The 27,403-nt window shown below is 39.2% G+C and overlaps 1 protein-coding gene across 4 annotated transcripts; it reads left to right on the top strand.

Annotated features, from left to right (window-relative positions):
* The first annotated feature begins 6 nt into the window (after positions 1–6).
* On the top strand, positions 7–25,820 carry NBN (nibrin). Of its 4 annotated transcripts, none has more exons than XM_014965669.1 (16): positions 7–74; positions 1,978–2,087; positions 3,240–3,385; positions 4,708–4,867; positions 5,251–5,354; positions 8,175–8,292; positions 8,579–8,769; positions 9,847–9,947; positions 13,170–13,314; positions 14,024–14,287; positions 14,574–15,045; positions 17,131–17,202; positions 19,365–19,520; positions 20,529–20,642; positions 21,664–21,713; positions 25,559–25,820. In XM_014965669.1, the coding sequence occupies exons 1-16, from the start codon at positions 44–46 to the stop codon at positions 25,587–25,589; spliced, it is 2,265 nt and encodes a 754-aa protein (XP_014821155.1). In that variant the 5' UTR covers positions 7–43; the 3' UTR covers positions 25,590–25,820. The 4 variants fall into 4 exon arrangements, with proteins under 4 accessions (XP_014821155.1, XP_014821154.1, XP_014821156.1 ...); XM_014965668.1 differs by having other exon boundaries at positions 1,978–2,111; XM_014965670.1 differs by lacking the exon at positions 7–74 and having other exon boundaries at positions 1,978–2,111; positions 4,713–4,867.
* Positions 25,821–27,403: the final 1,583 nt, after the last annotated feature.

Genomic DNA, 27,403 nt, shown 5'->3' with positions numbered 1-27,403 from the left:
CCCCCCGCGCCTTGCACGGAGCCGCCCCTCGCCGCCCGCCGGGATGTGGAAGCTGGTGTCCGCCACAGGAAAAGGTGAGGGAGCGCCGGATCCCGCCAGGCCCGGGCATCGCGGACCGCCATCCCTTCCGCCCCGGGCCTGCGCTGAGCCCCGGGGCCTCGGGCTCCCCGTCCTGAGGGGGGGCAGGCGGGAACTTGCCGGCTCGGCCCTTTCCCTTCGCACGGCCGGGTGTGCCGGGGCCGGGGGCTCGCCTGCCCGTGCTCCCCGGGCGAAGCCTGGCGGGCCGGAGCGGAGCGGTGGTGGGTGACAGAAGGCCTCCGTGCTCTGGGTCCTTCCCCCAGGGCTTGAGCCCCCGGAGCTCTGCAGACCCCAGCTCCTCTTAAATCTACCAGGGCTTCGCGAACCCCTGTGGGGTGGGTGTCTCGGGGCGCCGCTGCAGGCGGGGAGGCAGGTCCTCGCAAAGGGCTGAGGGGTCGAGCTCTGTGGCAGAACTGTGTCTCCAGAGGCTCCCCTTCCCAAAAAATGTTTTACCTCTTGGTGTTTCAAGAACCCAGGGTTGAACTAAAGACCTCACCTTGTTTGTTGGATGCAGAGTTTTGAAACTCAGCCACCGCTGTGCCCTTCTTCGTCAGTTTCCTTATCCCTCAGAGCTTTGACACCTTGATAACTTTGATAATAGGTATCATGTACTACACAACTTTCTCCTTAAACGTTTTCGCTTCTGCATAACGAGCCAGTCCTATCGCAACCGCATCTGCTCTTTCATTTTCGAATTCATTGGGAGTTAATTTTGGATATTTGGTGTATTTCCTCATGGCAACAGTGCCTAATCCTATTGAAATGAATTGAGTTACCTCTTGCTGCCTGGAAAACTCTTGAGCAAGAGCCAAAATGCTGGTATTGTCGTTGTATCCAGGATGATAATTTCTGCATTGTTCATTTGCCTTGGGTTCGTAACTAGGATTTCATCTGTAGTTATTCAGTTATTTTCATCCAGAAACATTTCTGGTTCTGTTGGGCATCAGGTAACACGCAGCTTCTGGATTTAGTCAAGCCGTTCACTGAAGAGCCATCATATGGTCTAGAAGATGGATACCAAGAATGAGCCAAACCGTAGGGCAGAGACTGAACTATAGTGGCCTTCCAGTATCTGAAGGGGGCCTACAAGAAAGCTGGAGAGGGACTTCTTACAAGTAGTAGTGATAGGACAAGGGGTAATGGCTTCAAACTGGAAGAGGGTAGATTTGGATGAGATCTCAGGAAGAAATTATTCACAACGAGGGTGGTGAGGCACGGGAACAGGCTGCCCAGGGAAGCTGTGGCTGCCCCATCCCTGGAGGGGTTCAAGGCCAGGCTGGATGGGGCTTGGAGCAACCTGGTCTGGTGGGAGGTGTCCCTGCCCAGGGCAGGGGTTTGGAACTGGATGATCTTCAAGGTCCCTTCCAACTTAAACCATACTAAGATTCTGTTGCAGATTTTCTTGCATTCATTAGGAGAACGTTATCCTCTGAATTGCTTAATAAGTTATGTAATTAAATTGTGTACCCTTAAAAAAATTATATACCTTTAAAACTTGGAATTTGGGAAAGCTGTCTTACATCAATTTTTTTTTTTTTTAATTCAACACTTTTTTAATGCAACTCTTAATCTTCAAGAAACAATACAAGGGAAAAGTTAAGAAGCAAAGTATTAGGAAAAGTATATTGTCCTTAAAAAAAAAAAAAAAGTACAACCACTTTTGTTACTGCTTTTTTTTGGTCGTAAAATGTGTCTTTTTATAACGGACAAAGCAAGGGAGAAAGAAAGAAAGAGATTTTGTCTATAAACTAAATGCATAATTCTAATCAGTCTAATAAATGATGCATGAAAGAGTTGAGTTTCAGATCTACTACGAGCTTCTGAATGTTTCCTAAATGCTTTGAGTATTTTGGAGCGGTTTGTAAGTTGGTCTTTTTTCTGTCTCTGGTTTATTTTCAGGAGAGCCGTATTGGCTTTTAAGCGGTACAGAATATGTTGTTGGACGCAAAAACTGTGCAATTTTAATTCAGGATGATCAGTCCATCAGTCGAAGCCATGCGGTTCTGACAGTAAGTCGTCCTGAAACAACCCCTGTAAGTAGCCAGCATTTTATTGCATTATCAATACGCGATGTGAATAATTCAGTTTGCCATGACCACAGATACTCTGATTTCCCTCATACAAGTCTTTTATATTTGGAGTAGGACCATTGATCACCTGTCTTTTCTTAATCTTTACTTTTTTTAATTCTCAGGGTTACTTGCCTACGCTTAGAAATTTAGTGGCACGATTCTACTGGTCCAAGCTCCCTTTTATCCCAGAGTGAAGATTCACTAGGAATCTACGTTAAAATAATCATAGCAGGAAAATTATGCAATTAAATTTCATTACGTAGACAAGTTTCAAGTCTTGGTTCTGGAAACTGCTTCAGTTGTCTCACTGCAGGCTTAGTTCGTGTTTTATTCCACATCATTAATTCTGTATTTGCTTAGGGGAATGAAAATAAAAATGTCCTAAGGAGAATTAGCAAGCAGCAATTTATTATCACTTAACGTGTTGCAATGTTTAAGGATGTTTTGAAGTCAGTCAGCAGGAATTTCATTTATGTAACCATACGTAGAGTTTGAAATTAAATACATAAAATCCATTTGTCCTCATAATACTGCAAATAGTGTATAACTATGAGGCAAAATTTCATTAAAAAACAAGCTGACAGTGTTCTCGTTGGCTTGTGAACCGTTTGGGAAATATGACAGAGTCTAACCTCTTCTCAAGACGTGCTGATGCCACCATGCCCTGCAGCTTGTGGAGGACTAGCAGGGCTCGTGGAAGGCAGTGAAGGAAGGTGACTTGGGCACCTATGCCAGGGCTGAATGGTAGGTAAAAGCATCCTAATAAATCTCAGAGCCTCACTAAGTTGCACTAGCAGAGGCTTTGGACCAGTGAATGATTGCTTTGTCCTCCAAAAGGACTGAGTGTAAGAAACACAGAAGTTCTGAAGCTAAAAACATGTATGTTTTCTCTCATTCTGTCACAGTGAGAATCAGAAGATGAGTAATTACATGTAGTCAGCCTTGTTGTCCAAAGCTTTTAGTTAGGATAGTAATTTGTGGGCTTTTTCTTATTTACATACTGCTTTGATCTGCAATGGTAATAATCTGTCTCTGATAAAACTATCTAATTCTGATAAACTAGAACGACTTATTTCTGTTTATTTTCAGAGCCAGTCTCTGCCAGTCCCTGTATTAACGGTAACAGATACATCCAAGTATGGTACCTTTGTTAATGGGTCAAAACTTGATGGCACTTCAGTGTCTTTGCAGTCTGGTGACAGAATCAACTTTGGAGTCTTTGAGAGCAAGTTCAGGTAAATGCTTTGATTATAAAATACCAAGTAGAAAATTGCACTTTTTGAAGAGTATTTAGCACATTGTACAACTCGGCAAGAGATAAAGCAATGATGAAGTTTTAGCAAGCAAAGGAGACAGGTAGTATTTTGCCTGTTCCACACCTGCTTCTGCAGTAGTTTTCCATTACGTATTTTTATAATCTAATTTATTTTGACACTAAGAGATCAAAATTGTTCCTAGTAAATAATTGGCATTTTAGAAGATGTCATGCCACGTACAGTGAACATTTTCAGGCTAGCTTAGGCAAAGAACAGAATCCTAAAACGTAAATGGTTCTAAAGAAGGAAAGTTTAGGGTAGAGAGAGAGCTTTTCTGAGCCCTTGTTTGCTGTTGGTGATGTAACAAGAAAAGAACTGACATAGGTGGAGGATGCTTTGTGCACTACTAGCCATTGAATCCATGTTGCTGTGAGGTACACCTGCATTCTCTTAGTGAACCCAACTTGCTAATTTTTTCAAATTTAACAAGCTATCTGTTTGAATACATGAAGCACTCCTGGAAGTAAAGTGGCAGATAAACAGAACAAATTCTAACCATTAAAATCAACATTAAAGCAATCAGAAGTTGGCTTTGTTCCTTAAAATTTGACTCAGTTTTGTCACTGCTGCTGGTATTATTTGATAGAAAAAATGGCATTCTCTTCCACTTACTGTAATAAATTATTTTTGACATTTTACAAAAATATGGTACAGAAATGTACAGAAATCATGCCATGAGACTAGATACATTGTGTCTGCTGTACCAGAAAGATTATTTAAATTTCTCTCTGCTTTGTAGATGACACCAAATCAAATAATGGAATTTGATATGCTGTGATTCCATATGGAAGATCTACAAAATATAGATAGGCTTATGGTCAAGGATAACAGCAGTGTTAGGGGAAAGTTACTTGAACTTGCATTCTATGACGTTTATATATTTTTTTAAATACCAGTCTGTTGGTGGACAAAAGCATATCTTTGCATTTGGAAGCACATACTCAAATTTCTTCTGATATTCCCTGACCTCACAATATTTTTTTAAGCACTAATTCTGTATGATGTCTGTGAAAGACCCCAAAGTCCTTAGAAATATTTCAGACATCAAGTAAAAATATCTGAATAAAAATCAGTATTTACTTTGTTCAGGAAGTTTAAAGAACACTCTTTGATCTAGATAAAAGTATGGGCTTCCCCCTAGTGAGATTTCCCTGAGACAAATCGTGATAATTAAGTCAGCTCTGTTCATCATAATAATTGGCTGAAAATAACTAAAGCAGTTTCTCTTGGTTTTTTTGCAGAGTAGAATATGAACCTTTGGTCGTCTGCTCCTCGTGTTTAGATACAGCTCAGAAAACTGCTTTAAACCAAGCCATCTGGCAGCTTGGAGGCCTTGTTGTGAATGAGTGGACAAAGGAGTGTACTCACCTTGTGATGGTATCAGTAAAAGTTACCGTTAAGGTACGTCGAGCTCTTGCATGGTGGTGGTGTTGCCTTCTGGTTTTCCCACAAATGGAAATGAAATTCTACAGCTTCTCAAGATTTTTCTCTACAAAACTGCAAAGTCAACTCTTCCTTTTCCAAATTTAGAGAGAGGTTGTAGGGAAAGCAAATGAAAAAAAACAATTTTTGAAGACTGTAACTGGTTTCCATCAATTGCCTGGCACATTTTCATAACTTTGATGAAAGCAAAACTGTCCTGTTTTCAGCAGCAAAATTCAGTGTCATTCCATTTGTTTGTGTGATGTTTTCCACATGTAATATCTTAGAAACCTAATGTCAGTTGATCCATATTCTAGCTGAACTTCTTCCATACAGTAAATATATATTTTATGTCTTTTCAGACTATATGTGCTTTAATTTGTGGTCGACCAATTATAAAGCCAGAGTTTTTTGTTGAATTAATCAAAGCTATTCAGTCCAGGCAGCAGTTGCCAAAACATGAAAAGTAAGTATCATGTTTTCAATGTCACAGAATTAAATTTATGAGAGTTAGATTATAAAGTAACTGCACATTTATCTGGTCACATTTGACAGAATATGTTATTTACAGCATCTTTATTTGTGGAAGAATGCTTAATAGGGCATACATTTTAATATTCAGACAATTTTCTTGCTCTTATCCCTAGAGTTATAAAATGAGCTCTTGGATTGACTATATGCTTAGAGATGTTACTAGCTCTAAATATGATCTTCTTTTGTTGGTATGTTTAAAGCAACATTTAAACTCTTTTGGGAGTTTAAATTATTTTGGGAGTTGATAAGTTAAAGAAAAAATTATTTTTATAAAAGAAATTATATTAAGCTTAGTCCATTATGTAGCCATGTTTTCCTTGTACACAGTTAGTTACTGAGCTCGCTGTAAACTCTGATCAAAACAGAGTTAGCTTCACCATTGAATTTCCTGAAAAAGCAGAGGTTTTTAGTTATCTGTTGAGAGATGAAGTGAGACTAATGCGCATTGGCCCTCACTATATGAGAAAAAAATACTCATTTTTTTTCATGGTTAAATTAAATAGGAAATTCTTACTTTGGAATAAATAAGTACTGCAGAATAGTACTTATTTATATATAGAATACGTAAACTATATATAAAATAACTGAAAGAGCTATTTATATATAGAATAGCCCTTTCAGCTGTTTTCTCTATGTAGAAAAGTGTAAAATGATCCATTATTGTATGCAGAAATTTCATCTGAGCTGCTATTGCTACTATTTTTACCTTGAAAAGGGAGGCAGTTGTGTTTTGTTGTGGTGGTGGTGTTTTTCTTGGGGTTTTTTTGTATGAAATGATTTATACAGGTGAAAAATTTTCACTGTTTTAAAAAAGGTGAACTGTATGGATATTTGTTTTGGGTTTTTTTGTTGCTTCTATCCTTTGCATGCTTTGGAAGATACTGTGAAATGAAATACATCATGAATGGAATAGATGGTCTATCTTTAAAATAATTACAGTATTTTAAATAGGTGATATTTTTAAGATGTAGCTCTTGGGAAGATATTGAAAATGTACGTAGCAGCTGTTTGTATTTAATTTCCAAAAAGACCTTTAACTTCCACAGGGAATCTCCACATTGTGGATTGTAGGAAGCTGATGTGAGCTGGTATGTCTACAAGACACTAAAAAACTTGGGGCAATAGCAATTCAGTTATTAAATAAGAAAGATATATTGATAATACAGGGTGACACTGTTAATTAAATGTTGGTTACTACTGCAAATCTGATTCCCTCCAAAATATATAATCTTAATTATATATATATATCTTAAAAAAAAAAAAAAAGCTGCTTTTTGTTTATACAAAGACTTCACAGAATTGCAAACCTGCAGTTTGCATATGAATGTGGCTTGAGGCTTTTTAAGGTGAAGTATATTACCTTGGTCCTCTGGTATTCTCTGATAACCTGTCCAAGGAAAAAGAATAACTGAAGATACCACTAATGGCTGCGTAAGTGCAGCCCTGTATCAAATCCCATGTTTTATGACAGCAGTCCAGTATAAATAGTGCAGGGCTTTGAAAAAGTAGGAAAGTAACTGAGCCTTTAACAGAAACTCTTCAAGAATCAACATCTATTTATTGAAAGACTCAGGACTTTTCTGGATAATGGTGTTAGGGTTGAAAGCTTCCGGGGAGAGGGTACAAGGAGCACTTTGGAATCCTAACACAGAAAAAGGCTGTGTTGCCTTTTAAGCTTAGATCAGCACTAGATAAGAGTTTCAAAGGAAAATCAAAGGTTTCTTTGAGGAAGAGATGAGCCATTGAAGTTCCCCGGTGAAATTTAAAAAACGGGTTTGAAATGTTTTAGAAATTATAGTCCAATCCCAAAGTAATGGAGACTGCTGTTTCTCCCGTTATATCTCTCCTTTGGTCTTTAAAGATGACTATGTCCCCTGTTTTTGTCTTAGGTTAATAGCTGTCTCTACGGTACACAATATCAGAAGTCTTCTGGCCTGATAACTAAAATCTGAGTTGTCCTATTTCTTACAATTAGTAGACTTTATCATATCTATTTCAGTGCAACAATATTTTTCTAAACAGACTTCAACTGGTTGTTGAAACTTATCGAATAATCATTAGAAACCTGATGGTTTCAGGCTGGTTAATTTCCACTGTGTACATAAAGCTTCAGGAATTAATTGTTATTCTTTTATGTTCTTCACAATCATTTAAAATGAACTATAATTATATAGTACATGTTAACCTATTGTAATTGAATTACATATTTGGATGCAGTAAAAAATTTATATGCTTATTCTTGCGTTCAGCTATAAGTGTGAATATTCACAGTGTCTGAAGAATATTTGTTTTCACAGATGGTGCATTTTTTTCAGAAACGTAAAATATTTCAGCATTTCATGGAATTTGTTTCTTGCTTAGAGTCTGCTAATCTTTGCACAGATTAGGAAAAAGACATTAAAAACATATCCATGTGTGTGTATGGCTACAGTATGTATGTAATTTCATTTGTCAGTATTGTTAGTGGAGAGTGTGGATGTGTGTGTAGCAAATGCTTAAAGTGGTCAGGTTGAATACGTTCCTAGAATTGTTGTCCTCTTAGATACTGAAGTAGAAAGTCTTGGTCTTAGCTGTTGAGAAATCAGAGTGTTTCTTCTTAACAATCTTTTGAAAAAAAAATATTTATATAAATAGTTCCAACAGAGCAATGCAGTATTTTAACTTCAGAGCTTTACTCTAAACCAGAAAAGACTATGAGTCAGTGCTGGTAGGTAAGTCTGAATTTCCTAACTTTAATTTTCTGTTCTTGCAGCTTTTATCCTCCCGTTGATGAGCCTTCCATTGGTACTGAAAAACTGGATTTATCTGAGCATCATGAAAGGAAAAAAATATTCAGTGGAAAAACTTTTGTATTTCTAACTGCCAAGCAGGTAATCAGGTTTCACATTACAAAAATGTTGCAGGGGTAGCTCAGCACAGATTTTGTGAATTCACACTCAATCTGGGTTCATTGGAAAGGATTTCTGTGTCTGCGTCTTGGTACGATACAATGGCCTAAGCAAGATGAAATACAGGGAGGGAAGCAGAACACATCTAATCAGGGTGATTAGTGCATCAGTGATAAGCCTTATGCTGATAGTTCATTATGTTGACACTTCTAACCTGACTGTATTTTAATATTTTAATTTTTTTTTTTTGTTCGCATTCTCTTTTTAGCACAAGAAGCTGGGTCCAGCAGTTATTCTCGGAGGAGGGGAAGCAAAGTTGATGACGGAAGGAAGAAAAGAACCATCTTTCCTAACTTCTCCTGAAGTTTGTGTTGTTGATGTGGGGTTGACAAACTCTCAGGTGCCAGAATCTGACTCCGCAAGAAACTGGACTGATTCCGTTCTGGCTGTCTTGAAAAGGTGCAGGATTGTTCTCTTGTACAGCGGTAGGGTAATTTCAGAACTTCTGCTAACATTTAGTCATGATGTTTTCATACATATTTAAGCAGTAGGATGCTTATAAAGAGATCATTTTCTTCAGTGCTTGAAGTATTTAGTGTAGTAACTAGAATTTCTTGAAGCAGGAAAGGAAGGACTTGGCAGTTTGGTGAGAATTTGATGGGAGTTTTTTTCTTTTTTTTTCTTTTTCCTTTTTTGGAGGATCTGATTCTGCAAAATTTCATTTGACGTTACAGATAGCAAGTGGTTTTTCTTCTACTGTTTAAAAGAAGTTAAAAATTAATATATTCTAAGAATGAAGAATGGATCATCTATGATTTTTTCAATAATTATATATACTTATTTCATGCAACACAGACGAGATGGCACCTTGAGGTCATGTGGTTCGTCGCTGTCTAATGATTTGCATACAGTGTTTCTGAAGAGAAGTTTCTCTTTAATGAAAACCCGTTTTTGTTTTGGTGGTAGGTTTTGTTGGAGAGGGCAGAGTGCATATTTTAGAGATATTAGGGTTTTCATGAGGCCATTTTATTAAAACAATGAAAGAAAACAAACTCCTAATCCTTAACCTGATAGATAAACTTAGTTCCTCTGAATTTCCCTGCTCAGTAGAGAAAACTGTACTCAAGCTCTGCTCTGGCTGTAGTACAGAAAAGGGGTGGGGGGATGTGTCTGTGCCTAACTGACTTGCAAGCAGCACTCATATCTTTCAAGTCATATTTTCATTCACCCACATTTTTGAATGGGAGGTAGAGCACAGGTTGGTTAAATGCCCAGAAATGAGGTAGGGAGTGATGCTTTGGCCAAGTTCCTGGGACTTGGCTACAGCTGCAGGAAACGTGGAAGTTCTTACGTATGGGACATGGGTATAATGATGGATAATTATGCTGACTTACTGTATTCTGAAAAATTATAATGTAGACCCATGTTTTTTGAAAGGAGGAATGGAACATTTTGTACCATTCACCTGTTCATCTTGGAATCTGCATTGAGAAACATTTGGGGTGGTTTTTTTGTCTTTATTTTGTGTATTAACAGCAAGAATATCAGGGCTATTCCCGAGGCAGAAATCGGATTGGCAGTTATCTTCATGTCGACGGAAAAATACTGCAACCCTCAAAAGCAGCTTGGTAACAAAGGTAAGTGGAAGAAAGGTAGTAGTAAGTTAACAGCATTGAAGAGGCAGTATTTCTTTTCGTCCAGGAGCACCAACTGCTAATGTTCAAGTTCTTTTCGTTTTGCAAGACCCCTAAAATAGAATGACACTGTATGAAAAATATATATGTCTGAAGAGGTAATTGGTTTTTTAATGGTCTGGCAGTAAACTGTGATGAAAAAGATAGGACTCTAAGAGGTAAATAAAATAAAAAAGTAGAAGATCTAAAATTAGCCTGAAGAGCAGACACAGTACATTGATCTTTAAAGGAAAGGTACTTTAAAACACTCTTCTGAAGTTTGCATTTTTAGTGGCCACTGAATTAATACATATGTGGTGGTTAAATTCTGTGTTATTCTGTCTTTTGTGAAAAGACTGGGGTAATCGGGAGGTTAAAGTATGTTAGAAATGGAGTAAATAAGAATGGAATTAATTAATTTGTAAAGGCTTCTCCCTTTTGCTTTAGGAAAATTCAACCACCCCTCACCCAATTCAAAACCAAACATAACCTTGACATAAGAGGGATAAACAATGAGACATTATTGCCACATTTGCTAAAGTAATAGTTCAGGGGTGGACATTCCAAGTTGTTTCTTGAAACTGAACTTGTATTTGCTAATACAGTAATAGTAAAAATATTTGAGAGAGAGAGAGTTTCTGTATATTGCCTCTTCCAAAATTATTAGTCTATATTCCCTTTCTAGAAAATTGCCAGAGTTATGTGCATAATTATAGGTTCTATTCTGTTCTACCGAGTGTTGTATCAGGTAGCAAATTCTGCAATTTTTAAAAGCCAAACAAAAACCCCACAAATTTGTCTTTACATATAGAATCATCACTTCTTCAAAATATGTTTTGAAGAGAGAAAAATACACATGCAGTACTGGCAGAGCTCTGAAAAATATTTTGGTTGACTGGTATTCCTGTGTGAGTAACTTGTATATGATCTCTTGTCTATCCAGTTAGTTAAGAGAACACCACCAGATAAATTGATTCTCAGAATAAACTTAGAGATACTGACCCTGCAGACATCTGAGTAAATCAGAAATGCTGATTCTTGTTTCCAGTCTGAATGATTCAACTGGATATAAATTGAGTTGTGGAAATGGACTGTGTATCAGGCTTTTAAAGGTAGCTATGTTTGCAGTTTATTTGCTAAGAGGGAACAAATCATAGAATCATAGAAGGGACACCTCCCACCAGACCAAGGTTGCTCCAAGCCCCATCCAGCCTGGCCTTGAACCCCTCCAGGGACAGGGCATCCACAACGTGTCTGGACAACCTGTTCCAGTGTCTCACCACCCTCACAGGAAAGAATTTCTTTCTGGTATCTCATCTAAATCTCCCCTCTTCCGCTTTATAACCATTACCCCTTGTCCTGTCACTGCACTTCGTGACAAAGAGTCCCTCCCCAGCTCTCCTGTAGCCCCTTCAGATACTGGAAGGCTGCTATAACGTCTCCCTGGAGCCTTCTCTTCTCCAGGCTGAACAACCTCAACTCTCTCAGCCTGTCTTCATAGCAGAGATGCTCCAGCTATTGTTTGGGAGTTATACAAAAACTTCCATGTACGTGTTGCAAATCAAAGGGATTGTAAACCATACTTCTTCTTCTGATCTTGTCTCAGAAAAATTAATAGCAACATATATAAGATGTAGTTGCTCAAGGAGATGATGTAGTTGTGTCTACAGGTTATTCCTCTATAGGAATGGAAGTACAAAGAATGGGTTTTCTGAAAGGATAGTACTGTCATCGTAGCCTCAATCAGAATGAGCTGCAGGAAGAGTGTGAAGGGCTGAGAGATGAGTAATGAAAAATGTATCTAGAAGCGCAATGAGATATAAGCTAAAATAGTAAATGTTAGTGTTCTTTGACTTAGAGAAGACCTAAGTATATGAAGACAAGGACAAGTGAAAGGGCAGACTATAAAAGTTGTTGTATATGGTCTTCTTTCTGTTTTACAGATAAATAATGCAAGAAACTAAATAGAGCAGCCAATGACGTTTTAAGAAAATCCCCTGACTATGGGGATTATGAGAAATTGGCTGTAGAAGACATTTATTCTAAGGTTTTTTGGTAGCAAATACTTGTTTTGCATTAGTGGAAATAATCCCAAATACAATAATGACACAGACTCATAGAATTGTCTAGGTTGGAAGGGACTTTTCAGGTCTTTGAGTCCAACCATCGACCTAGCACTGTCAAGACCACCACTCAGCTATGTCCCTCAGCACCACGTCTACACACGTTTCAAATACCTCCAGGGATGGTGACTCCACCACTCTCCTGGGCAGCCTGTTCCAATGCTTGACAACTCCTTCGATGAAGAAATTTTTCCCAATATCCACTCTAAACCTCCCCTGGGGCAACTTGAGGCTGTTTCCTCTTGTCTTGTTGCCTTTTACCTGGGAGGTGAGACCTACCTCCTTTCAGGTAGTTGAAGAGAGCAATAAGGTCTCTCCTCAGCATCCTTTTCTTCAGGCTAAACATTCCCAGTTCCCTCAGCCTCTCCTCAGAAGACATGTTAGACATCATCATAAAGCAGTAAATGTAAGAACTTTTGTGCTCTGACGGTTTTGAATAAAATATATATGGCATGATTTATTAATTGCATTATGTCCATATTAATATATGATTTTTCATTACGCTTCATTTTTATTTAAGCAAAATTCTATTGCTAATTCAGTGGAATATTTAACTAAAACTGAATCCCAGACTGTGGTCCTCTAGGACTGTTTCTTTCATATTCTTTTAAATCAATACATCTCCTTGATTTCTTTATCAAAATTGTTTAAAGACCATTTTACAAAGAACCTGACCTGATCGGTTACCAATGTCATAGAATCATAGAATCATTGAGGTTGGAAGAGACCCTTGGGATCATCGAGTCCAACCATCTCCCCTACTCTACAAAGTCCTCCCCTACACCATGTCCCTCAGCACTGCATCTAAACGGCCCTTAAACACAGCCAGGGATGGGGACTCCACCCCCTCCCTGGGCAGCCTGTTCCAATGCCCGACCACTCTTTCGGTGAAAAATTCCTTCCTAATGTTCAATCTAAACCTCCCCTGTTGGAGCTTGAAGCCATTCCCTCTCGTTCTATTGTTAATTACCTGTGAGAAGAGACCAGGTAATGTGTTACATGCGCAAAGAATCACAGTTTTTGATATTAACCTTTTCTTCCTTCTTGTGGGATGCTCTTGCAGCTGTAAGCACGAGTATTCCTGCCTCAGGGGTTGTTGCTGGGCGAGCCATTTCCCAGAGTCTGGCTGTGGATGAAACCATGATGGCAACTGCTGCGGAGGACAGCACGGCATACGTGGCTGATACAGAAATAGAAGAGCAGGCACGGTAAAGTGTTCATGGAAATAGTTTCTAAGCTAATACTTGAACGTAAAGCAGCCTTTAGTGGCAGAGGAACTGTGTCACAGAATCACAGAATCTTCTAGGTTGGAAGGGACCTTAAAGATCATCTTGTCCAACCGTCAACCTAACTGACAAAAATAGTCACCCACACAACAAACAAGGAGCATCATCACTAAACCAGACCTCCCAGCACTACATCAACCCGTCTTTTGAACACCTCCAGGGATGGGGCCTCCACCACCTCCCTGGGCAGCCCATGCCAATGCCTGATAACCCTTTCAGTGAAAAAATTTTTCCTAATATCCAGGAATGTCATTGCTGTGAGCAGAGGCTCACTGTGTCAGAAGTGGCACTTACTGAATTGCTGGCACTTGGCTGCAGGGAGATGATTTCTGCTTTGGAGCAGATCTTTTTGGAGATATCTAGTGTTACCTTTTTGGAGATAACACTAGAACATAGAACTTCTATGCCTTTTTCAGACATGAGTGACTTGACTACCTTAACTATTACAAATTTTCAAACCATTTCACAATTATATATTTATCTTAGCAGGTTTTACAATTCGTTTTTAGGATACCTGTGTTGTTTATGTTCAAAGTACAGGTAGAGCTTTTTTTAAAAAGTGGTATTGTACAGTGTATCTCTGTGGTAACTTCTTGTGTATTCACTTAATATTTTTTTCTCTCTAATGTAGCATGGAGATAGAGAATACTCCCCTGATGGAAAGAAGAGGGCAAATGGTTTTCCACGATACAATCACTGTAAAGAAAAACCCCAGCACAAGCAGCAGTGTAAATGCAGGAGCATCGGTATCTAGAGTGAACAGAACATCTGGGTTTAGTCAAAAAAGTCAACCTGTCTCACCATCCAAGATTTCAGAAGCTGGTAAACCTAGTGAGTGTGCTTCACGTCACCAGTCCAACTCAATTGCAAATTACTTCCAGGTAGCCAGAAAAAGGTATGTTGAAATGTTCTTGACATTACTTCCCTTATTGTTATGTTGGTGCAGTTTCTGGAAAATAATTTTAACTCAAGGGATGTACGTTTAATTGAAGGCATACTTAAAAAGGTAATTTTTAGATCAGCTTCCTAGAATTGCAAGCTTTTCCTCAAGGGTACGTGTGTTCAAATTTCACAGTACAGTCACTAAAACCCCAGGAAACTGTTACGTAGAGCATGCAGCTAGCCAGATTAAAAAAATGCTTTTGTCATTTATTTCTTTTGTAATTGCTTAATTGTCTAAGGGAAAGAGCAGAAGAAGGAGAAGAAACATCTGTATCCAAACTAGCAAAAGTAGAGAAAAGGTCATCGCCTGTTTCCCAGTGCACCGAACGCGAAGCTGCATCAGTGTGGAACAGTGAAGCACAACAGCATCAAAAGGAAAATAAAACTGGGGACCCAAACCCACATTTGGCATTAGAAGACACGGGTATAAAGTTGACACGAGGAAGTGGTAAACTAGGGACTGATAAACCAGATGCTAGAACTGCTTCTAGTGAAAAGCCTGCACTGAAGAGAAAGGAGTTAGATGATTTATCTGAAGATACAGAGGCACTAGAAATTGTGTTTGGAAGCAGAGACTTAGACTGGGAAGATCAAATGGCAGATCATGACCAGGAAGCTCAGGGAAATACACGAAAAAAAAGATGTCTGGAAGCTAAAGGAAGCAGGGCTCAAGAAGTAAACATAAAACAGAGAGAGGAGAATAAAACATTGGTAAGTTTATCTTCTTCTTGTGTGCCTAATCATAACATTTGCAACTTATTTAGAAGGGTGCAGATAGCTCCTTTAAGGATAAGGCTGCCTGTATACAGAAGGTGGCTTTGTAAAGTTTGTTTGCTTAAACCTCTGCAATCAGTCTGAACTAAAAATTGTCATGACATGTTGTTTCCATGTGAAGATTGCAGCATTATACCCCTCTCAGTGGGTTTTTTTTCATTCCTCAGGAAATTGTTTCTTTGTGAATTGAAAGCTGCTCGTGTTCTGAAAGTTTTCCCCTCTTTTTTTCTTGAAGTATTGTAGGTAGAACAGCAGAATGTATCACTGGTCCAAGAAAAAACTTCTCAGGTCACATTAATTATAGTGTTGATAGTTATACGAAAAAAAACTTATGCAATTATATCATCTTTATGTAATGAATTCTCTGAAGAAACTTTGAGTTGACCCCTTCTGTTGAATACAACACTTTCAAGTCAGTGTCTCTAGGTGTCACCTGAATGATTATTAAAGTTCTGTATGAGGCAATTCAAATCACTGCTGTCCTCTTAGGAGGGGGAAAAAAAACCACTGAAACCAACAAAAAACAACCAAAACAACCAAAAATCAAACCCAAACCACTGCTTGCTGTCAGTTTTCTTGACTATTCCTGTTTCTGGTTTTGAGAGTGAGGCAGTTTTCTAGAGAAATTAAGAGAACAATGGATTTTGAGTTAACAGTAGCCACTTCATTGAAAAAAAAAAAAAAAAAAAAAAAAAAAAACGCCAATTTTTCAGAACTTTTTTTCTCTCAGCTTTTAAGAACTTGCTAGAAATCAGATAGATGCAAGAAGGGTTTAATATTTTTCCTAGAACTTTTTTTTTTTTTTTTTTTTTTTTTTTTTTTTTTTTTTTTTTTTTTTTTTAAAAAAAAAAAAAAAAAAAAAAAAAAAAAAAACCAAAAGCAATTTTGTAGAGGAAAACGGTGTTGAGAGCTCTAGCAAAGTGGACTGAATAATGCAGAGGGGAATAGGAGAGAAGGAACAGGTTTAATTTTTGTTTATTTAAAAATATACATATATGTTCAAGCTTACTTTCCTAGCCAGTTCTCCTACAGCATTAAATGCTGTAATAATAAAGTCTGAACGTATGATTGAGTACCTGGAATTGCAAGGTAACCTTGGATCAGATGAGACTTGGTCATGCTCTCAGTACTTTACTGGAGTCTTATAATTTGTGAGAATCTTTGGTTTTTGCTCTTTCTTCTGTCAGAGAGGAGTTACTTTGTCTTGTCTGACCATACTGAGAGATTAAAACAGCTGCTTGGAATAGTCTTTTGAATTCTGTTATGGCCTGGGGGGTTTCTCTTGTCTAACTTCTTGTCAGAGTCATGAAGGAAAACAAAGTCTTATGTCTAACTAAACTATTATTTCATCAGATGTGCACTAGAAGATTTTTGCTGACAAAAAATCTTCTAATAGTTTAATAATGGCCTATTTTCTTCACATAAATTATATTTCCATTGGAACAGGAAGGAGATTTCATGATAAAGCTCCACAGGCATATGTATGTTACCTCTTTAAGTATAGATGCACCTTGTGTATCTGGCAAGACAGAAAACATGAATAGTTGACTCGAAAGCTACAGGTTGTATAAACCTGATCTGATTTTTTTTTTTTTTTTTCAACCACTGAAAATAAAGTATGAAAGGCAAATCTGGTTTTAAACTGAGAGGAAAGCAACCCACAGAATACTTTCCTATCCTAGTAATGAAGTGTCCATTTTATATTCAAAAAGTTTTACAGTGTTTTTCAGAGCCTGGCTAGACTTTGAATATTGTACACATGGGCAAAACTTGATACTGGTATAAGGGAAGAAGAAAAAATGAAAAAATAAGTGATTTTTGTAATAGAAAAACACCCCAACAGTTGTTACAGTGTATGTAAAATCATAAAAATTTAAAAATCCAGTGCAGTTTCTTTTCTGTCTAAATATATATATTGATTTGAAAATGCTTATTCCACTGTAAAGAGCAGAAAGCAATTTTATGTAATTACATTTGCTTTTAATTTCAGTGTTACATTTTAAATAATTTTTAATTGAATAGAAAGAAGAGGAACTTGAATCGGTTCTAACTTCAGAAATGAAAAGCGAGATCAAGCAAGAGCTGCCAGTCTTGGTAAGAAGTTCAAACAGCAAACTTTGGGAAGCGTTAAGAAAATGCATCAAAACTTTGCTTTTAAGACCACGGTACTCCTTAAAATAATTATGTGTAAATGTGAATAGTTCATCTGTGGCCTTTTGCAGTGGCACTTGGGTGGATACTTAAGATGACCGAAACTGACAGCAACCTAATGTAACTGTATTAACCCTTCAGTGTGGTTAGTACTTAGACTGAGGTTTTTGTTAGGTGACTGCTTAAAGACCAGCCATGAATGCAATCTCTTTGACTGGAAGAGATGGACCATTGAGAAAATAGAAGTAACATAGGGTGACTAACAGTAAATAGTGTGCTTGCTTTGTGGTAGGTGAGAGGAAGGAAGGAAGGAGGGGAAAGTTGCTGGGAATGGTAGTGAGGCAGAGGAAAAGGAGACGAGGCTAAATGAAACTCAAGTGGAAAGGTTCTGAAGAGATAAAGGAGGATGGAGGCAGACAACAAGGGGCAGCATAAAACTTTTTCACATATATCCAGAAAACAGCCCCAGAAGAGGGAACGCTGTGCAGATATACCAGAGTGCGGGGTCAGCTCAGCTTGCTGGACTTTTAATTAATACTTTGCTATAGACAGGGAGATTAAAGGCACCATCAGCAAGTTTGCGGACGACACCAAGCTGTGTGGTGTTGTCGATACACCAGAGGGATGGGATGTCATCCAAAAGGACCTGGACAGGCTGGAGAGGTGGGCCCAGGTGAACCTCACGAGGTTCAACAAGAGCAAATGCAAGGTTCTGCACCTGGGCCAGAACAATCCTCGCCACCAATACAAACTAGGGGGTGAGGGATTGGAAAGCAGCCCTGAGGAAAGGGACTTGGGGGTGCTGGTGGAGGAGAAGCTGGACATGAGCAGGCAGTGGGCAGCTGCAACCCAGAAGGACAATCGCATCCTGGGCTGCATCAAAAGAAGCGTTGCCAGCAGGTCCAGAGAGGGGATTCTGCCACTTTACTCTGCTCTGGTGAGACCTCACCTGGAGTATTGTGTGCAGGTCTGGAGCCCTCAATATAAGAAGGACATGGACCTGATGGAGAGGGTCCAGAGGAGGGCCACAAGGATGATCAGGGGGATGGAGCACCTCTGCTACGAGGACAGGCTGAGGGAGCTGGGGTTGTTCAGCCTGAAGAAGAGGAGGCTGCAGGGAGACCTAATAGCAGCCTTCCAGTACCTGAAGGGCCTACAGGAAGGCTGGGGAGAGCCTGTTTAGAAAGGCCTGCAGTGACAGGACGAGGGGCAATGGCTTCAAGCTGGAGGGGAACAGATTTAGATTGGAGATCAGGAGGGGGTTCTTCACTGTGAGGGTGGTGGAGCACTGGAACAGGTTGCCCAGGGAGGTGGTTGAGGCTCCATCCCTGGAGATATTCAAGGAGAGGCTCGACGAGGCCCTGGGCAACCTGGTCTAGTTGGGGGTGTCCCTGCTGACTGCGGGGGGTCGGACTAGATGACCTTTGGAGGTCCCTTCTGGCCTGGGCAATTCTATGATTCTATAAAACAACTGTACTGCATCTGGGCTGGGGCTGTCCGTGAAGGTTACTCCTGAACTTGTCCTGCACCCGGACTTCTTTTTTTTAATCCACGTAGGTCTAGCCCCAGGCAGCAAACTGCATGCCACCTTGCTGGCATACGAGCATTCTCGTGTACCAGGAAAAGTTGCTTCATTGAGCAGGTGGAGCTTACAGCCCTAAAGTTGGCCTAAATGGTAAAATCTCCAGGCTAGAATTGAGTTCAAGACGTACAACTCCTTCTAACTGGAGTTTCCATTAGAGTAAGCATCCTTCAATAAATGAGTCCAGCTAAGAGGCAAGGTAGAGCCATAAGTAAAACCCTGGTGAAATGAGGTATACTGACTTCATTATTACTGTTCTACTAATGATTCTGTCTTTTCAACAGAGGTAAATAAGAAAGAAAGAAATCTACTGAGCTCGCAGCTCTTTTGGTAGCATATGAGGAGGCTGGGAAGTACCTCCATCTTCTTGGCTTCCAACATTACTGCTGCTTCCCTTTGTAATCCTAACTTTTGCCTCAGCTGTACTCTTGATAGGATCTTTCTCTGAAGTTTATACTGTTAGATGTGCTGTGTGTCTGTTTATCCACTTAAAGTGCTCCTTCCTTTTCTCTTCCCACGTAAGAACCGCCATGAACTGCAGGATGACTCCAGCAATCTTCCCAGCAGACTTCTCTTGACTGAGTTTAGATCACTGGTTGTCAGCCATCCAAGACAGAGCAGTCAGCTGACTGGAAATGCCAGCTATGGAGGAAAGAAGAATTTCAAAACCTTCAAAAAGGTTCGTGTGTATTTGAAATGGTCACAAGATGGCACTGTTTAAAAACACTGAAAAGCGTAGCCTTAAGATTGTAGAAATATGTTATGAAATTTTTTTTTTTTAATTTATAGTAGTTACAGAAAGAAACAATTGAAATACCATATTGTACTGTTAATCAGTATTTTGCCAATTGACATAAGTACCAGCTGACAAAGGTTTACCTTGTGCTAGATTATTTAGATATTTCTCCTCTCTATACCAAGCTGTTACTTGGAGTAAGTGGTTGAGTGATGCCTGCTGTAACTTGTGGTTGTGCCTCCAAAAGGTAGAAATCTCACTTCTCCAAAGACCTACTTATAAAGCATGTGCTGATTCAGAATATTCCATTTTATCTAATGAATCTTGGATATCTAAGTAGAATTAAATGTATTATTTTACAAAAGTAAGATTATTGCTTGCTTGGCTCCTGAAGATAATTTCAAGAAAATTCTTAGTGCTCAATGTAAATATAGCACTTCAGATTTTTTTTTTAAAAAAGTATAGGATTACTAGAAATGCATTTCAGTAAGATATTGTGTAGAGAGTGAGAGTCACCTGATGCAACTTCCAGCTTTCTGGGAGTATGCTCTCATTTTTACATAACACTTTAAATTTATGACAGTATTTTTTTCCCACCATTTCATAATAGATGCTTATGCATTCTGATGATAAAATCAATTCTATCAGTAAAAATCAGTTTATAACGTTTTCAGACTCCATTTAATGTACTATCAGATTTATTTAGCATATATAACTTGTCAGCTTTGTTTCTTTCTTTCTTTCTACTGGAAAAAAGGAATTAATAGCTTTCTGTAAATGCATTTTTCACTTCAATATCTTTTAAATATCTCTGATAAATGCTATTCAAAGGAAGACTGACTGATTTTCTTCTGTAATACCCGAATAGACTTTCTGAATTAGTTAAAACAGACCTTTTACCTGCAGTGTGCTTGCCTTGTATTGTAGTTATAAGGATTTGTTGTCTGGCAGGTATCTTATCCCGGGGCAGGACAACTTCCCTACATTATTGGAGGATCAGATTTGATTGCTCACCATGCTAAAAAGAATTCAGAGCTAGAGGACTGGTTAAGGCAAGAAATGGAGGTAAGGAATTATTTCTTGAGGATGGGAACAAAGACTTGATTTATGTCAGTAGTCCTACCAATCTATGGTTGTTACTGAAATGCTTCAGAATTTTATTTTTGAAAAAAAACCCTCAGCCAATTAGCTGTCCACACATGCTCATAGGAACAGAGGCGTTAGAAAAGGCACTGAAAGTCAGAGGTCAGTGGTAAGGCTCGTCTTTTTGCTGATTATTTGAATTAATTTTACATGCAACATTCATGTAATCAGAAATACAGTTTTAAAGCCAAATCAATAACCTAAAAGAGAATTATTTTGCTTATTAAAAAAAGCAGCTTTATAGAAACTTGTGACTTCTAAAAATGTGATGGGGAGCTAGGGAGAACTTCTGTATAGTTAATTGTGTTCAAATTGTTATACAGTACAATTGATATTCTGCTCTTGAACAGAGCAGAAAATACCTGAGTAAAATTCTCTTGAGTATACTGAAGAGATATAATAATCTAGTATTTTTTCTGTTGTAAATGTCTTCACCTCTGTATAAAAAAGTTGTAAAAAATATTATGTTGTATCATAGCAGTTCTCTAGAACTTTCATTTTCCAATAGTGTTTTTTTTTAAAATACTTACTGGTGAGTCACATTCTGTTTCCAGTCTGACAGAGATCCTGTTACAGCAACAGGTTTTGATTATCTCCTTTTTTTTTTTTTATAATCCCTAGATTTAGATAACGCTGATTAAAATTCCCTTTATGCCCCAATAATCAGATAAAATTTTCCCTATTTCTATAATGATGCTTAAAACCACAAAACATATTTCTAACCAAACTTCATATCTTGCACAAACATCTTGCACAAACTTACCCATTCCATTAGTTGGCAGTAGTAGCCAAAGCTGAGTAGTTAATTATATTATCTAATGTGAATGTGCACTGAATGGAGTACTTGGAGAAAACTTAATTCTTCAGGAATATATTGTTTTTCCTGTATTGTTCATTAAGCTTCATCCTTAACGTCAAACACTGAATAAGTTTATTTCCTCAGGAGCAGAACCGACATGCAAGAGAAGAATCGCTTGCTGATGATCTCTTCAGGTGAGAGATTTATGTTTGTACTTAAAAAATGCCTATTTTTTGCATCACATCTTTCTTGGACAAATTCCAATTTTGTAAAAGACTACTTTGATTATTCTTGTTGGAATTCCATGTATTCCCATGTATGGAATATACCCAAAATGACTCGGTAACTTCTCTCAAAAATGTTGTTATTTCCTGGCTCTTATGCACAGCCATGATTGTTCCCAGAGGTTGGAAGAGATTCCAGGGGTCAGGCTTTCCACCATTAGAGTTTGCTAGATCCTAATTAAGTGTTTTGATCTTACAATTAAGTAAGTCAGTCCTGTGAACTGTGAAGAAGAAGTGGTGGGGTCTGCCACTTTTGCATTCTGGCCATGGCACTTGTCTCTCCCTGTGCTGAGTCACTTGAGGGAGCTAAAGCAACAGTTCTGTGAAAAAGTGATTGGCAGGACTGCTTTCCCTTTTTTTTTTTTTTTCTTCTTTGAAGTAATGATTCCCAGAACTTAAAATAAAAAATAACCTAAGTAATTCCTTCAGTATGGCCCCTCTGTGTTCCTTATCTTTATGACCTGCTGCTTTCAAATTCAGAATGAAAGAGCTCCTACCTTTTTTTTTTATTATTATTCTTGTTAGAAACTCCCTCAATTACAGTTTTCAGACTGAGGATCATTTTTACACTGATCATTCTATGCTCTTGACAGTGTAGTAGGGTCCTTGATTCTGTCCTAATCAGTGCTTATGTCACAGGAGTTTGAGAGAGATTTCTTTGGTAGGTTCACCTTGGTTGGTTGCCGTTGCTTTTGGCCGTAATTATTACATTTGCCTCTAAACTGGTCTGTTTCAGCAATTTTCGTTCAATAACCCTGAATTCAGTTGGCTACTGCTTTCCCTAATCTCTCTTTTGCAAGAGAGAACTGATTTCCTGTCCAGTTACTTTAATCCTGATTTAATGATTTATAACCACTTTCTAATTAAAAAGAAGTTCTAAGCCAAGTTTGCCACTTTATACAGGTTTTACATCTGCAGTACAGCCTTTAAATACATGTCAGTTACAAAGACATTTATCAAAGAGGTGGTGCAGCTTGATTGCTGTGCTGGAATCTGTGCTGGTTCAAAATATCTTGATTAATTTTAACTTTTTGAAACACAGCAGTGGAAACTTAGACAATCTGCATGCGCTCGTGCTTAGAAAAGTTCTTACCTCAGCTCCTGCTTATTTTGGTTAGTTGTACCTACAGTTTCCACAGTCAAAAATATGAAAGTGTACAATTTGATGTTCAGCAGTTTGGAACCTACTTCTAATTTTTTGGCCCTAACCCCGAGTAAAACTACTTGGCTCCATGCTAATGTTAACAGCTGAAGTTTCCCATGCAAATGGCGTGTGGACCCCTGGGGAGGGGCATGCAGCATTATTCACTGAATTTCACTGAATTTCACTGAATTTTAGAGTTGGAAGGGACCATAGAGACCATCTAGTCCAACTCCCCTGCTGAAGCAGGATTGCCCAGAGCTAGAGCATGTTACTCAGGAGCATCCAGGCGGGTCTTGAAAATCTCCAAGGAAGGGGACTCCACACCCTCCCTGGGCAGCCTGTTCCAGGGCTCTGTCACCCTCACTGTGAAGAAGTTTCTCCTCATATTTGAGTGGAACCTCTTCTGTTCCAACTTGTGCCCGTTGCCCCTCGTCCTCTCGCTGGGAACCACTGAAAAGAGTCTGGCTCCCTCCTCCTTCAACCCTCCCTTGAGATACTTGTAGGCGTTGATAAGGTCTCCCCTCAGCCTTCTCTTCTCCAGACTAAAGAGTCCCAGCTCTCTCAGTCTCTCCTCATAAGGGAGATGCTCCAATCCTTGAATCATCTTTGTTGCCCTTCGCTGGACTCTTTCTAGTAGTTCCCTGTCCCTCTTGAACTGGGGAGCCCAGAACTGGACACAGTACTCCAGTTGTGGCCTCACCAGTGCAGAGTAGAGGGGAAGAATGACTTCCCTTGACCTGCTGGCCACACTCTTCCCTCTGCAGCCCAGGATTCCGTTGGCCTTCCTGGCTACAAGAGCACACTGTTTACTCATTGCCATTTTACTGTCCACCAGGACCCCTAGATCTTTCTCTTCAGTAGTTGCCTCTAGCAGGTCCACCCCTAACCTGTACTGGTACCTGACATTTTTCTTCCCCAGGTGCAGGACCCTACGCTTTTCCCTGTTGAACCTCATGAGGTTCTTCCTTGCCCAGCCCTCCAGCCTGTCCAAGTCTTGCTGGATGGCAGCACAGCCCTCCGGGGTGTCAGCCACCCCTCCCAGTTTGGTATCATCAGCAAACTTGCTGAGGATACACTCTGTCCCCTCGTCCAGGTCACTGATGAATATATTAAACAGCACGGGTCCAAGTATTGACCCCTGGGGGACTCTACTGGTTACAGGCTTCCAACTTGAACCTGCTCCATTAATCATTACCCTTTGGGTCCTGTTGCACAGCCAGTTCTCACTCCACCTCACTGTCCCCTCATCCAGCCCACACTGCCTCAGTTTCCCAAAATGAGGATGTTATGGGAGACAGCCAAGGTAAAGGTGAGCTAGAAGGAAAAGCCATGCCCTCAGCTGCTGCTGGGTACGTCCTGTGATAGGGGAGGAAGGGAAGGCTTATCAAACCCTCTGCTGAGACTGCAGATCAATGGATCACCTTCAGTGACAGCCCTCTGTCTCCTTCGCTCCTTCTTCCCAGCAAGCTCTTTTGTTTCTTTGTGCATTCACTCCCAGCAGTGGAATTCTGTAAGTCCATTTTCCATTTCAGGCCACAGGCACCCTACAGCCTTCTTTCTCTGATAAAGTTGTGTGATTCTTTTGGTCTGGAAACCATCATCCAGGCTTCGTTTAATGTGGCACATGACTGGAGGTGAGGTAGGGGAGATGACATGTTCAAGTGTCAGCATCTCCATGGACAGTCACAGACAGGGTTAAAGCTCTTGGTGTCCTGATGGCAGGTTTCCATCATGTATCATCCCCTTCTCCTGCCTGTTTACCTTCCCCCCTCTCCTTCCTTACCCCCTTCAAAATAGGGTTTGGTGTCCAGGACACAGTAAATATCAGAACTAATGTTTTACAATGCTATAGCAATAAATTCAAAGAAACACTTTTGAGTTGTAACGTAAGGATCTCATTTTTTTTTAGCAAAGATTTCATTCCAAAGGGTACACATTTCATTTTTGCCAGGAGTCTGAGATGTACAGCAGGAGCAGTGACTTCTAATACCTTTCTAGTTATGTGGTGATGTAATTTGGCTCACAAGTTGTCACATTTTCCTGTCTAAGCAAAAAAAAAAAAAAAGCAGACTTAGTGGAAGTAAAACCGCCTGATCATTCTGTTGTGTCCACAAGTTATTCATGTGTGAATACAAAACACAACAGAATTTCAAAGAAGTGACCCAGGATTTTGGGAGATGAAGCACAAATGGAGAGAAAGAGGCGGCCAAGTGGTAGCAATTGTGGCCACACGTTCTAGGTTGCTGTGAATATACAGTACCTCTTTTTCCTCCCTCCCCTTTTACTCTTTTTTTTCAGTCAGGAATTTAACATTGGGACACTAAGAACTTGGAGAAACTTGCTAATGTATCAGATTTAAAGATTTTAAGGAGCTAGGAAGTCAGTGAAAATTTTAGTAAAGTTCATTCCTGGTTCACGTACAGGTTCTAGCTTATGTCTCTTTAGTCAAATTATAGCAACTTAGTTAATTATAGAAGTGCAGTCAGGGAAAGGGCTGAATGCTGGCCAATCTCTTTTATGAATATATAATAAAACTATTTGCATCACACTGTTAACTTTGAATATCATTGAGTTTTACTTATTTGTGACAAATGTTCTTTTTTTGTTGCAGATACGATCCTAATGTGAAAAGGAGAAGATAAATTGTGACCTGAATTTACGGAGATTCTCTAGCAAAATCTGCATTCTGTTCCTTAGGCTTGCTGGTTACAGCCTGTAATCTGTCATTGTAAGACTTGTTTTTAAGTCTTGCTTTTTTATTAAAGAAAAAGAGATGTTTCTTTCACTGCTTGGTAATTACGGGTTGCACTTTTTCAAGACCTTTGCATTATTTGCTTTGGAGTAATGCTCAGTAAAATACTGCAGATACTTAAGAACTCATTTTAGGCTGTTTATTTCTAGTGTTTGCTTATCATTGCCAGCTGGAGGAAAAAAGGAAGGTACATCAGGCTTCTATCTTTTCAGAAAGGCTTTGTTAGTTAGATTTTTGTATAGTGTCAATTTGGTCTCGAGGTGGAGGTTTTTGAAGACTTCATAAATAAGTTAGGCAAAACTTTAAATTTGTATCTGAGTAAACAACAAGTATTTGATATGTATAAGGTCAAGCTTCTTCCTATTTTTGAAGTTGGTGACATCAGATTATTTTTAGCCAATTTTGTGTGATGGCAAATTTAAAACAAATGTAAATTCAGTGATTTTTGCCCTATAATATCTCCAGATCTTCAATATTTTTTTAAGCAGCCTACAGTTAGACGAGAAACAGCTACAAACTCTGAAAAAGATACCAAAAAACTTTGCAGTAGCAGCAAGTGTTTTAATTTTGGTTTCTTGGGAAGGGAGAGAGAGGCAAGTGCAGTTTCTTTCTCTGTGTATTTCCTTTCTATTGCATACAGAAGAATGCTATGTTTGGTTGTTAAAGAACAAAAGACATATACACAAAGCCCTAAAGGTGCATGATGAAGACCATCAGATTTTGAGAGTCTGTGTACTTTCCTGGAGTATTAAATGAGAAATAACCTTGGGTGTTCCTCAGAAGTGTAAATTCTGATCTAATGATGTCTCATATTCTGTAATTGGTTTTATTTATAGTGAGACTCGAGTTAGAGGAGGAGGAGAAGACTGAATTTGCTGGCTTCCAGGAGGCCGGTGGTGGTGGTGGGGAACCCACACCCCCAAAATAAGACTTAAGAAAACCCCACAAACCTGGTTGGGGTTTGTGTGTGGGGGGGGGGGAGTTTCCATGGAAAAATGAAAAAAGCAAAACTTGAAAGCTGTAGATCTAGTGGCAGAGAACCCAAATGAATCCCCTGGCTGTTGGAGATAATGTCAGTTGTCCAGTTATGAAGATTCAGGCCAAGGGAAACCGATGAGCTTTCCTCTGAAAGGGAGAAAAGGAAGTGAAGTGGCCACCTTTTGCATGTTCTCCTGGATGATGTCTTAAGAATTGGGAGTCTGTTGAGAGAGGCTGAACTGGAGCTGGTACCCAGTCACGATGGCCTTCTTTGTGGTTCATGATGTGGAGCAACTGCTGTTGTTACTGTTACAGAAAGTCTTGGAGCTGAAAAAAACCAGCTTTTTTCTCTTGCTCAAACATCTTTTCATTTGCAGCTTTAACTCCAATTGTTTGAATGTCCATTTGTTAAAAGCTACTTCCAAGCCAGAGAAAGTCTTAAAGAGCTACTGGCACCCCAATTTGGCATTTTTAATGATTTGACCCACTTCTTTCTCTCCTTTAGTTTGTGCAATCACTGTGTAAAACTCTGCCCTTCTAAATAACTCTGTCATCTCTATCAACACTGAAAGCTAAAAAAAAAGCTATCCGCTCTTAGGTTAGGAGAGCTCATCTTAATGATCTGAGAGTTTGGAATTTGAGGGATTTCCCTGAAAGTATGGTAAGAAAAGCCTTCCAGGCTTTCTACTTAGCCGTATGACGTCATCACATGCAGGTGGAGATGGA

This window comes from Calidris pugnax, unplaced genomic scaffold, assembly GCF_001431845.1.
Source record: "Calidris pugnax isolate Ruff unplaced genomic scaffold, ASM143184v1 scaffold41, whole genome shotgun sequence".
In the NCBI taxonomy this organism is placed as follows: Eukaryota; Metazoa; Chordata; class Aves; order Charadriiformes; family Scolopacidae; genus Calidris; species Calidris pugnax.
This window is presented reverse-complemented; position numbering and strand designations above follow the sequence as displayed.